Source organism: Solea senegalensis, linkage group LG4 (assembly GCF_019176455.1).
Source record: "Solea senegalensis isolate Sse05_10M linkage group LG4, IFAPA_SoseM_1, whole genome shotgun sequence".
NCBI lineage: Eukaryota > Metazoa > Chordata > Actinopteri > Pleuronectiformes > Soleidae > Solea > Solea senegalensis.
The window spans coordinates 8,979,751-8,992,935 of record NC_058024.1 but is presented as its reverse complement, the minus strand read 5'-3'; the positions used below and the strand labels follow the sequence as shown (position 1 = coordinate 8,992,935).

General features: G+C 40.3%; 1 protein-coding gene across 2 annotated transcripts in view; it reads left to right on the top strand.

The window, feature by feature from the left end:
• The window catches only part of cpne5b (copine Vb), a 129,020-nt gene extending 116,339 nt beyond the window's left edge, over positions 1–12,681 (top strand). For both annotated transcript variants that reach the window (XM_044024376.1, XM_044024375.1), the window contains 3 exons: positions 6,465–6,522; positions 7,064–7,137; positions 8,913–12,681. In XM_044024376.1, coding sequence (XP_043880311.1) covers positions 6,465–6,522; positions 7,064–7,137; positions 8,913–9,104 — 324 coding nt within the window. In that variant the 3' untranslated portion in view covers positions 9,105–12,681. The remainder of the gene's footprint in view (positions 1–6,464; positions 6,523–7,063; positions 7,138–8,912) is intronic.
• Positions 12,682–13,185: the final 504 nt, after the last annotated feature.

Genomic DNA, 13,185 nt, shown 5'->3' with positions numbered 1-13,185 from the left:
TTGTAGGTCCTCCAGCTCTTATGCAGCTGCAATTAATGACAAGACAATTACAGTAATACAGTCACTACTAATGATAATAATAATACACTTTTAAACAGCAACTGTAGTGTGTTACTACTAAATACACATAAAAGTCTATTACCTATCACCACGACTCTCTGTTTTCCTCAGTATAGCTGTGTTTAGAATGTTATTTAACCTTTGTTTTACCAGGAAGTCCCTTGAGATTAAATCTCTTTCAATCTTAAATCAATCTTGCTGCACACAGGAAGTGATTTATGATTTATGTCAAGACAGATATAGGCAACAGCATCAACGAGCTAACTGCAAAGAGATTGGAGCATGACTGAAAACATCAAGAAGCTCCCACGAAAAGGTCCACAAAGCAATTTGATGCCATATACTTCTTGTACCCACCCGTCCCTGTGCTGCTGCTGTATACACACAAACGCTCCCTCAATCAGGTCAAATAGTTTTGCTCGACAGAGCCTGTTTTCAGATGAAGGACGCAGAATACAAGTTATTTTATATTGTTTCTAGCAGAATAACGACAACAACAAAAAGTTTTAACAATGTTACAAAATGACCGTGGAAGAAGTAGTAAAGCAAAGATGGTTTAGACCAAACAAACAGGTGACTACAATCACATGACCCCTGGAAGGATGACTGTGTATAAAAACACTTAAAGAAAATCTGATAATCCAAAATCTTTCTTTTAAAAAACACAAGGGTTTTAACAAGCAATTTAAAAGAGCCTAATGATGTAATGTGTGTCTGAGATCAATAGGCAGAGTTCCAGAGTGGTGAGGCTCTAATAGCTTAGACTCGATCTCCTTTCGTCACCCTGTGATTTGGGAGTAAGCAGCAGGGATCCATCGGCTGATCTCAGCAGTCGAGCAGACACATACCAGCTTAATGATTCTGAAACCTATGTTGGCACCAGGCCAATTAAAGCTTTAAAAGTAAGTAAATACATGTTTGACATCAATGCAAAAGCCAACAGGAAGCCAGTGAAGGGAGGCTAAGTCTGGTGTAAGGCGCACATACTCGTTTTCTTCCTGCTAATTAGCCTAGCTGCATCTGGAGAAGATCGAGGGAGCATCGACTGATACTGGAGTGTACATTATAGTGCTTTTATAGTTTTGACCCAAAGCTGCACAATCATTTTATCAGTTCACTCTGTGTCTGTGGTTTGTGGTGAGCTTGAGCACAGGCTGCTCTCCCCACAAACCAGATATTGGGTTCTAACCCCCCCGATCCCCTGCAGTAAAACAGGCTTATGTAGCAGAGTAAATGTGGGATTATCAATCACAATATAATCTTCTATACTACAGAAATATAACCATCAATAACTCAGCATCCCCCCCTCTGCTCACAGCCTGGGTCCCTCTACTGCCTTTCCCTTTCTGTGAAGATATGAGACTCGCTCACTCACTGATACAATGACTTTTGCTGTCTCTCTCCCTCTCCCAAGATCTAAATCCCTCTGTCTCCATCTGCTGCTCCATATCCATATTCATTTTATCACAAAGTCCTTTCCTGCCTTTGATTTTTTTTTCTCTATCTTTGTTTCATCTTCCACTTGTCTGTCAGGGCTTTTACATCCTCTCTTTGTGAGAAGTAATATGTTTATTGAGATGTAGTTGTTTGTCAAATATGACGCCCAGATTTTTACAGGGATTGGTGAATAATCTGCACTGCAGTGCTCATTATTTGTATCATTAGCATTGAAGGTTTCAGAGGTATAAATGTGTGTCATCTGCATAGAAATGGTAACTAATGTTTCATTCTTCATGATATGACCCAGTGAAACAGAGAAGAGTTAGGGTTCATGAACAAACAATGATAGCAGCTCTAGCAAAGAGTAATGATGTCACCGTAGTAAGGAGACCACCAAAGACTGCTAGCTCCTTTAGCTCGGATTAGCTCTTTACGGCAACAACACATTAAACCACGGGACTTTGTCTGTGTTGAAGAACGGCACTTTATTCACAGCACTACAGGGTGATACACAGCCTCTCTTATTATTGTGCGGCTCTCACAATAAGAGGAATAAAGGAATAACACAAAATATGCAGGGTGACAGAGATATTGTCTCAATAAAAAAAAAAACATTTGCACAAACAAAGCCGAGCAACACTTTTGTATGTTGATAAGAGCATTAAAATTAGAAAAAATAACGGGACAAAAAGAACTCAGGGGACATTTGCAGATAAAAAATGTGCGATTAATTGCGCGTTAACTATGACATTAAATATTTGAATCGTTTGACAGCGCTAGTATTTTATGATATGACCAAGTGGAAGCATGTAAAAGAGTAAGGGTTCTAGAAGAGAAACCCTGTGGAATTTGATTTACTGAGGAGTGAAAAAAAAATAATTTGCAGTGGATCAGAGGATGTCAGCTGAGGAGTCAATCTCTGATTTGTCTCACACTGAAATTAGTTAATGTATGTTCAGGAATGTGGCCACACACATCTCCAAATCCCTTCTGTGGACTCATTCAGGGTGGATTTAGACCATCTGTGACGGGATCACTCAGGATGAATGTTAATATCAGGTTTGAATGTGGTCACAGTTTGGGTTGATGCTGTTGTCGGCGTAAAGTGTTAACTGAACTTAGTTTGATTATATTCGATTATGGAAACCATGACTAACTTTTAAACAGCTGGGACACAGCAGAAACATACATAGCTCTTTCACACCAGCAGTTCCGGTTCCTAATTTTGTTCCTAATTTTGAACAGGCCGCCTCGAGAAAAATTAGTACGGAACCTGAAAAGTTGTTTTCTCAGCTGGAACCAAAAAATTGTTGGTTCTATCCGCGAACAGTGACATCATCAGTGGGCGTGTGAATTAGAGGAAGTATGAAAAAAAAGTGCCGCCATTGTGTTTACTTCTGCCTGAGTATCATGGAGTAACACAAAGCAACGTCCTCCCACTTTGGTTCCTCCCAAACTAGTGTGAACATGGGCTGTTTCGCCAGAAAGCACCAAGGTTCTAAGGTTCCAGGACTGAGCCAGAACCAGAACAGTATCAGTCTGAAAACACTGACAGAGAAGGGAGAGCAAAGCGCAAGTTCTGTAGTTTTCGTCATAGTTTTATTATAATAGCCTGTGTTCAAAATGTTGACAATGACACCAAATCCATAGCTCCCCATAAGGTTATGGCTGCAAGTCTGACATTTAATACTGGCACATCTGACACAATGATATATGGGTGAGCATAAGTTATTACATAAACTAGACCAATGCACTAAAAAATATGATATGCCTGTGACCCAGGTAATCTCCATGTGAACGAGACAGCTGCCTCTCTAAACACTGTTTATTATAATATCCACCTGTTTATGTATGAGTGTATACATGAGTGCAGCCTCGTATACAAGCGCACAGAGCCATCAAAGCATGCACATGCATGACATTTAGCTTTAAGCAGCACACTCAGTGTAAGCCGCTGCAGTAATGAGTGTTGACTGACACTTTGTTTTGTCGTCTCATGAGACGGGATCTCGGCTGACAGTCAGGGTGACGGGAGGACGGCAAAAGTGGGACATCGTGGATTGCCAGGTTATTTTTGGTTGCATTTGAAGTTCTGGTGTGTGTGTGTGTGTGTCTCCGATACGCTCGTGCACACACGTACATCAGCAAATGTACGTTTGTGCGTGCATGTGCGTGGGTGGACATGCACTAGGGGGAGTTGTGCTGAACACTGATAATCGTGCTGATGTGCTGCTGCTTTCATCCCCGTGGCAATAAGAGGTTGCCTGATTTGCCACAGCACATTTATCTTTTGCCGGAGATATAACTGCACTTGTGTTAAGAGCTTTGTGGAGACACATGACTGCAGGAAACTCATTACACAAAATAGAGGGCTTTTTGCATTGAGCTTTTATGTTGCCATCTATCTAGAAATTACAACAACACAATCACCAGCATGGCCTGTCAGGGAGCCATACAGTCACTGTCACTCAAGCAGAAATAATAGAAAATCACTTCAGTATCAGTCAAACTATCAAAACTGTTATGTACAGTTTTAGCATGGTAACATCAGCTGGGGTTCCCACTGGTCCTTGAGATCCTTGAATTTAAAAAATGCAAGGCCTGTCTGTCCGTACGTGGCCCTGTGATGGACTGTCAACCTATCCAGGCTGTACCCTGCCTTTTGCCCTGTCACTTGGGATTGGCACCAGCGCCCTCTATGACCCAAACACAGAATCGAATCGAGTCAAGATTCCATGCAGAACAATGAGCGAGTAACGTTAACCAAGAGAGAGAAAGTGACGTGATGCCTGGGAAGTGCAAAGAAAGATGACTGACAGGATCCCAAGGACAATCACTTGTTCAGATGCAGAGCGTGCTGCAAATCAATGAAAGTGGACATCATGGGCAAAACGGCTCTTACAAGTTGCCCTCCTCCCATCTTAGGCTGTGTCAGCAAATTTGGTCTTGGAATTTGTGAGAATTGGTCCAGGGAAGTCTTTGATAAGTTCTTGAATTTGATGTCAACTAAGGGGTTGGAATCCTGATTAGTAGCTCAAAAGATTCCCTCCTAGAATTCTAGGAACAAATTAGTGGAAGAGGTTAACAAAAGTGCATTTTTGGAACTTTTTATCAGGCACACAGACAGAATGAATCGCTTAATAGACCCACAGGGAAAAGGTTCAATGACAAAAACTGGTTTTGTACGCAGGAGATTAGGCAAAGTTAAGACAAAACCCTAACAATGGAACTCAAAGATCAAAAACTCACCAAGAAAAACACAATAAATTGCTGGAACGCTCACACTGGTATAAAGATGATCTGGCACCTAAGGTAAGGAAAGCACATCTCTATATATACACTCATGCAGGGAGAAGAGAAAATTAGACAAGTAAAAGCAAAGGTGCAAGTAATTAGAGCTGGGAACGCAATCACACGAGCGGGAAACTTGACAGGTCGCATAGGGAATGAAAGGCTACCGAAATGAAACAGGAAATAAAAACGAACTCACAGACATAAACTACATTGACTGACCCTGACATTATTTGAATTTACACTAAAAATGATAACATATTCACACACACACAGAGCGAAAAGTCATAAAATAAGCGAGATTAAAATAATAAAGAGGTGTATTGGAAGGTGTGATGAAAAAAAATGTTTTAAAAAAAATTAAGGATTCAAATTCTTAACATATATGTTTTTATAGCATTGTTCTTTCATTCACTTCAGGTGAGAGAAACACATAAATCACGAAATTATGAGTCAAACATTATACTTCCCTTACTCAATACAGGGAGGTTGTAAAAGTTTAAATCTAATTTGAATCTTTAATGCAGATCTTCCCAAAAAGCACTGGTGAATTTAACGTTCAAAAAAGACTCTTCTGTTGTGTCAATTTGTTCATCACATGCATCCTGTTCAAATTCTCTGTGGACGAAAAACACATAGAATTCGAAGGATCCTGGAGCGTTCCCTGCTGTGAAGTGGGATGATGTAAGATCCTTGAAATTTAGCTGACTTTAACAATCACCCCCACATCTCTGTAAATCCCCACAGAGTTGCGAGGAATGACGTCAGACTCTCGGTCTTGTTACATGTTGTACAACACAATTAGGACCTCACATCCTCACCGTGCAATTCCATCAAAAGTCAATAAAGTGTAATATTGAGGCTATTTGTCAGCGCCCACACACACACACACACACACATATTTCATAAATGTTGAGATCTCCTGCTGCTTCCGTCGATTGATTCTCCATCTTTAGACTTTGCCTTTGTTTGCAGAGAGTGCAGAGACTCCCCGCTCTCCTATAATCTGCGGTGTGGTTAGGAGTGGCTGGGCAGGTGATGGAGGACGGTTGCTGTTCTGACTGAAGCTGGCACCTCCTCCCTCTACCTCCTCTCCTGGCTCACACATGCCGTCGTGTCCTGCGGTGTAAGACGCTGTAACATGTTTGTCTTTTTCACTTTCTACTCCCTCTGGACAAATTATTCTTTTCTTTGTTTTTTTTGTCCTGACCAGCTTAATGGAATTGTAGATACAAAACATGTTTCATTGTGCAGCCTCACATTTTGTCATTTCAGGCTGAGAACATAGATTTCATTATAAATGTGTGTGAAAAGTATTTACATAAGTAATAGATGGCTGTTGTTTTTTTTCTTTACTACTAACTGAGCTTTCAGGGGGCAACCCAAGAAAGGGGCAGGGAGGCATTAAATTGGATTTACATCTTACAAAACATCTGGAATAAGGGAAGCAGAAGCCAAAATATGTTTTTTTTTATTTTTTTTTTTCTGTGAATATGTTCCTTAAAATCTCATGATTGTGAGTTTCTGTTTCTCGCTCACTCTGTTTTCTAGAGAAAAGGTTTAGTGTGGTTGTAACCTGCCCAGACACTGGCACAGCTTCTTCTTCTTTGATGAATAGCAGACATGTGTACTTGTGTGTTTTGTTCACTTCCTCTGTTTTGCTCTGTGTGCAGGGTGCCAAGCTTCCCATGTCCATCATCATAGTTGGAGTCGGCCAGGCTGAGTTCGATGGTACCCAGACCCTTCATTTTTCAACTACTGCACGGTCATAATTAGCAGATGTTCTTGAAATGTTGTGCTGCGGAGGGAGGCGAATGTTATTTTAGTAATTTAGTAAGTAATAATTTAAAGTCTCCAGCATTATTAGTCAGTAGAAAAATAATTATATATCAGCTAATATTTGAGATTTTAATTAATGTACTCACTGCTCATACTAACCTCCGTGGCATTAATTCAGAGACACATTCGAGAGAGAACTGCTGTACAAACTCATTTGAGTCACTCGGGGCAGGAATGCGTAGGTAGATGTAAGCATAATCGTAGAAGAAATAGCCGAGGTTAATTGCTGGGTTTGCAGTGTTAGGTGCTGATTATTCTAAATTGCACAGAGAGACCATAATAAAGGACTTATTACTTGATTAGACATCGTCAGCCCAACATCCTCTCTTTCACTCAAATGTGTGGCTTTAATATGAGATATAAAACCAAACTGTTTACAGCAGTAATAAATCCACGTGTGTGTGTGTGTGTGTGTGTTTCTTGTTTCTTCCAGCTATGGTGGAGTTGGACGGCGACGACATCAGAATCTCATCCCGGGGGAAACTGGCAGAAAGAGACATCGTTCAGGTGATTGGTCGCTTTGTACAGCGTGAACGAAATTTTAAATTGACTGCAGATGTAGAGACCAAGGACACAGAGAAACAAGAAAGAAATGTCAAGAAATGTTTACTAAGCTTGAGGTTACACAGGATTTTGTGCATATTACACTCGTATTATTATGTGGTCTATGTTTTTATATTATCTGTTATTCTCTCCATTGCTTTACATATCTATAAGCGAATACATTTCTCTTACCCGTCTTTATTTCCTTAAAGGGGACATATTATGCAAAATCAACTTTTTAACCATTTCAATACTTATATTTGGGACTCTGGAGGCCCTACCAGTCGCCAAAGTGTGGAAAAAGAATACTCAGTCATGTTTTCGTGGTCCCGCTTAGTGTAAGTATAGGCGATAAAACACTCAATGTTGAATTCCCTAGGCTTATGACGGCAGCATGCGCATTTCACCACGAATGTTACCGCCCCACCAGTAAGTTTACTTCGAGAACTCCACCTTAGCTCCACCTTGTCCAGGCGAAGGAGGAAGAGCGGTATTATGTCAACGCGGAGGGAGAAGTGTGCTGTTGGTGGCTGCACAGTGGAGCACAGTGTTTTACACAAACTTCCTGCTGCAGAGGATTTTATATATGAAGCTTATGTGCCGGACAAACGTGTGTTTGTGTGTTCGCACCACTTCACATCAGACTGCGGCCAGCGGTCGCCGTATTTAGTCAGTGAACGTATTTTACCGACGTACAAACACACATTGTTAAGAAAAGGTCACATAGAGCTCATAACTGACCATTCTGACACGTCCTAATTAAAAATATTTGTTCAGTACGTCCTCCATGACCGGAGCAAAGACTTGGTCTGATACAGTCACATACAGCAGCTATTTATGCAGCTCGCTGCTCACCGCTGGCGACCAGTGGTGCTGTCCCTAAGTGTTTTTAACTGATTTAAAGTTCGGCACAGTTCGGCTTGCAAGAACAGTGGCGCTCTCGCTGTTTTCCGCGCACGCTGCCATGTTGATATTGTCAGAGAACTACTGGAGGGAGGGGGAGAGAAATGGAGCTGAGGGAACAGGAGCTGAGCGAGTGAGCGCTGTAAAGAGGAAAATCAGAAACCCCCTGGAAGAAGTGGGTGTGTGTTTGCCTGTGTCTCATTTGCATATAAAGGGACCATGCACAAAACCGAGTGCTCTGAAAGGGGCAGGTTTAGCAGAGTTTTTGAACTGCTATGGTGCTTCATCCTGATGGTATTTTGACCAAAGCATGTCACTGACATGTTCATTAGGACACCAGGGAATTAGTTTAATTGGGGAAATAGGGTATAATATGTCCCCTTTAAAATGCTTTCTCCCCCACCTCACACTGTAAGCTGCTATTTTGTTTGGTTTTCTTGTTTGTTTGGTCAGTCCGATCCCTCATCATTAGTAATGTATGTATTTCACTGTGTCTATATTCCGGTCAATTTATTGTCTTACAAAACGTCTATAAATTATAATGCCAGGTGTGCTACATGTAGTAATTTATGTATTTATGTGGGGAAATTGCATGGTATTATGAATAATACATGAAGTACCATAGTGAGGTTCAGCTAAAACGTATAAATAACTACTTCAACATATTTTCCTGACGCTCCTGAGAGAAGCCAGGACCTGGGATTAGCTAGCAAAGCTGGCAAAGGTTTACATAAATGGGAATTATTTATTTAATCTATATCACATTGCTCCTAAAATCAACTTGTATTCATTGACATATTTGACAGTACACAAGTAAATTTGTGTCTCCCCCCCAGTTTGTTCCTTTCAGAGATTATATGGACCGGACGGGAAACCACGTGTTAAGCATGGCACGACTCGCCAAAGATGTGCTCGCAGAAATCCCCGACCAGTTTATTTCCTACATGAAGAGCCGAGGGATCAAACCCAACCCAGCTCCACCTCCGTACACACCGCCCGGGCACACACACCACCACACGCAAATCTAACACCCGCACCCCACATGCCCCACTCTTCTTCTCACCTAGGACTGACCGCATGCAGCAGCCACTCAGAGTCCAGTGGGACCTGAACCTCCTGTTTCCGGTGCAAACAGGAGATGATGCTCCAGGAACGTGGTGTTGACGTTTGTGCTGTGTCCTCAAAGTGACTGTTGGAGCAGCATTTCTGTCTGTTTTTTTATTTCCCGTGACACATCACTTTGGTTTCTCTCGAAGAGAGGCCGCAGTCTTTTAATCGGCACCGAGGCAGTGACTGTTTCACGTCTAATTTGACAGCAGGTTGGTTCTAAAAGATCATGTTGTGGTTAAAACTCGTGCCTGTCTGTAGTTGTTTCTCTAAGTATATCAGGACATGTGATCTTTAACCTGAGCCCTGCTCGTCAGTCGTTTGTGTGGCCTAATATACAGTGATATTTTAGGCACTGTTTCCATTCTGTAATTAGTTTTTTTTATATATATAAAAATATATATCTGGGAATTATCTCCATTTCTGGTAATACATCAGTTATGGAAAAAACAACAGGTGTGTAGTTTACAGCTTATTACACTGAACATTAATCAGGCTTTTCATACCATGAGGTGTTGCCTCCTATCTTCTTTATTAGGTAAATGTTTATAGGAGCATGTTGTATGAGGATTTAATTACCCATATCCAGTATATTTATTCTCAAATGTTATTCAGAGTGGCATGGACATTTGATAGATCTGTTTTAGATACCATACATTTTTATTTATTTATTTTGAAGTGGCCAACAATTATCTCTAGGGGATTACATAATAAAAAGCACAACTCATCTCTACATTAAGAATGATGGTGATGTTATCTTGTTTAATAATTCTGATTGCTGCTATTCATTGTTTCCTAAACAAAGTACCAAATTCATTCATGCAAGTCAAATATCTTTGTGTCTTTTATGAAACATAGTTTGAAATGAGCATGTTTTTGCTTCTCATTCAGTATAGATGCATTACCTTCACAGAGGATGTGGCACAAAAAGAGCATTATCTAATTAATCATCACCACTTTTAACCTTTTAAACCTCTTACCTTTTTATGTAATTTTTTGTAATGTACTAAACTAACAAAATATATTATCACCTATCAAAGGAAGGGAATATAACAGAACATATATTTAATACTATTTAAACTTGGATTATAGGGCCCAAAAAACCCATTATTTTAATTATGGGTATTTACTTTGAGGCAGTTAATTGAGTTGCCATTGTTTGGTGACGTCACACTATAGCATAACATAGACAGATATAAAAAGGGCCTTAAATTAGGGTTTTTACTTAACTTTGATGACCTGACCTGTCTGTATTGGGGCATTACATACACATCTAATTGTTTTACGTTTATTAATTTAAAAGAAATATTACAATTTAAGTCAGTATTTAACAATCCTGGTTATCTGGACCCGTTCCATGTTTTGGATGTTTCCCTCATCCAGCACACCTGATTCAATTAGTCAGCGTGTCATCAAGCTTTGCAAAAGCCTGATATTTGAATCAAGGTGTGTTGGAGAAGGGAAGCAGCTAAAACATACAGGGCAGTGAGTCTAGATGACCAGGATTACGAGACTCTGGTACACCTGACACACAGCAATCTTTGGGGCAGGATGGTATCCCAGTGCTGCTAAAGGGTTTGAGGAAACTGGAGATGGGTCTCCACTCTCAAACACGCCACGACCCAGAGACTCCCATCTTATTTGAAAACTGCCACTGATCAGCAACCTCCAATGTCACTTCAAGAGTAAATAGCCAGAGGTACACAGTATTCAGACCGTGTTTAGACCTGGTATTAACATCCATCCTGAGTGATCCAATCAGAGGCAGATCCTGCTCGGTAGAGGTCAGAACACTCCCATTCCTTGCTGAATGCACCATTCCTAAGCACGTAGAACCACAATCTGACTTTAGGAAGCATTAGTGTCTGTCTCCTCAGCTGATATCTGCTGATGTGTGGCAATTTCACTTTTTTAGACTGGGTCATACTTACCACATTCTGTGTCTGCAGAGAGACACTTTGCTTGAGTGTACAATAAGATTTGTTAAGAACACAATTTTGTACTTGCAAACAGTCATGATGTCGGGGTGTAGGGTGGAGAAGCCAGATTCCATTATATGTGTTTAGAGGAAAGACATCCTGGACGCATTTTAGTGCCAGGTGTCCTAGGCTTTGTGCAAATGATTGCATCACTGAGGACAGTTAACACTGCATCTGAATCCGAATCTGAATAGAAGTCTCTGGTGGGGCTCTAATCCCTTAAAATTAAAACTTTTAAGGGAGGGCGAGTCCCCGAAATGTATGAGAATCATGCAAAGGTTGAATAAAAGTGATTTCAGCCATACGCCATTTCTATAAAAGGGATTAGCAATATGTACAGCGATTTAACGTCATTATAAGCATGTTAACGTGTAGCTCAAATCAACACTTTCATATTAACGACAACAACATTGTTTCCATCGTTAGTGCTCTTTTACTGCAGCCGCTGTTCTTCTCCTAATTACCCTGTTTCACTTGGGTTTGTTTACTGCTGTAATCCTGTTCCCCCTCACTGGTGTAGAGAGGGAACAAATGCAAAAACAATGCTACGCTGATGATAATGGCCCGTAAAAGGTCTCGATTTCTTTTTAGACTGACAGAGGCAGAGGCAGAACTAATGTGAGCTGGATAAAAAAAACGTTCTATTCAAATGTCTAATGTAGCAAACTAAAGGCCTTAATGACACAAAAGGCAGTCGCTCCATCTCATTTAGTTGTGTAATGAAGAGTATTCCACGTGGATAAGCACGGCTCTCAGGTGGAAGAAAAAACAACAGTGAATGGTGGTAAAAACAGCACTCTAAGTGTAGCATATACGAGAAGAAACAGATAACGGTGAAAAGAATGGATTTTCTTTTAGAATGTAAAGCCAGTGTGTGCATATGTAGATGACGTCAGCACTGAGAGAAGTGCGGGTTGTACAGCCGATCTTTGATATATTTTTTGGGCAATATTACGCTACTGAAGATGACTATTTATTTATTTATTTATTTTTGGAGTTTGTATGACTAAGCCATTGCTCTTGCTGTCCTCACGGTGACTCTGTCTCCTCCTGAAGCCCCCGGTTTACGTGATATAGGCTGCATGTTGTCTCGGGTAAAATGAGAGTGTCATCGTTAGTTGAAGAAGAAAAAAAGAAAAAAAAAAAAAGGAACCAGCCCAACCAGATTACATGCATGTAAGAGCCAAATGTGGCAGTAAACTCTGTGGACTTTATCTCTCTTGTGCCTGGTTCTCCAAATATTTTTGTTTGTTCGTTTCATTAGTGGTTAAAAACTGTAGCTAACTAGCATGTCACAATTTACACTTTTTTTTTTACATTGATTTAGGTTATTGTCAAATCCCACAGTTTCTATTTGTTGTTTATATCTCTCTCTTATTTTTCTGATTTGCATGACTCCCTACATTCCTATGGACTGATTTTTATTGTACATGATTATTGTCATATGGTGGGTTGTGATATGCTTTGTATTGGACTGCCTTAAATGAAAATGAATTAAAAAAAAGACTTTTATATAAAAGTAGTTATGTCATGCTTTGATTTCAGTGCTCTGTTGTGATTGCTGATTGAAAAGCAGTCGTGTGGGGTTAATATCAGGCAGCTGGGTGCTGATTAGGTGTCTGAGTGCAAACAGCTTTGAGGGAAACTCCTCGTAAATATTGACATGTAAAGAGCTCTGACAACTCGGCATTAAAGTCACTCAAGCGTTTTGTTTTACATCTACTTTATGATCATTTTCTTGAAATCTTGAAAAGCAAACTTGGTTTCAAAACCTTTTTCATATTAAAGGTGATAATATATTTAAGAAATGTGTTATATTATGTCATATAAAGACCATTGTGTGTCACCAAAGACTGAGGACACATGTTAAACTTAAACTCTGGGTTCAGTGATAACAATGCTGGGCCGAAAAACTGTGTTTATGTTTTGGTATGCCGTTTTGGTTTGTTGCGATAGCGTCCACAGTGATGATAAGGGAGCTAAGCCAGAAGGCAAGGCTCTCGATTTATTGACATTCCAACCC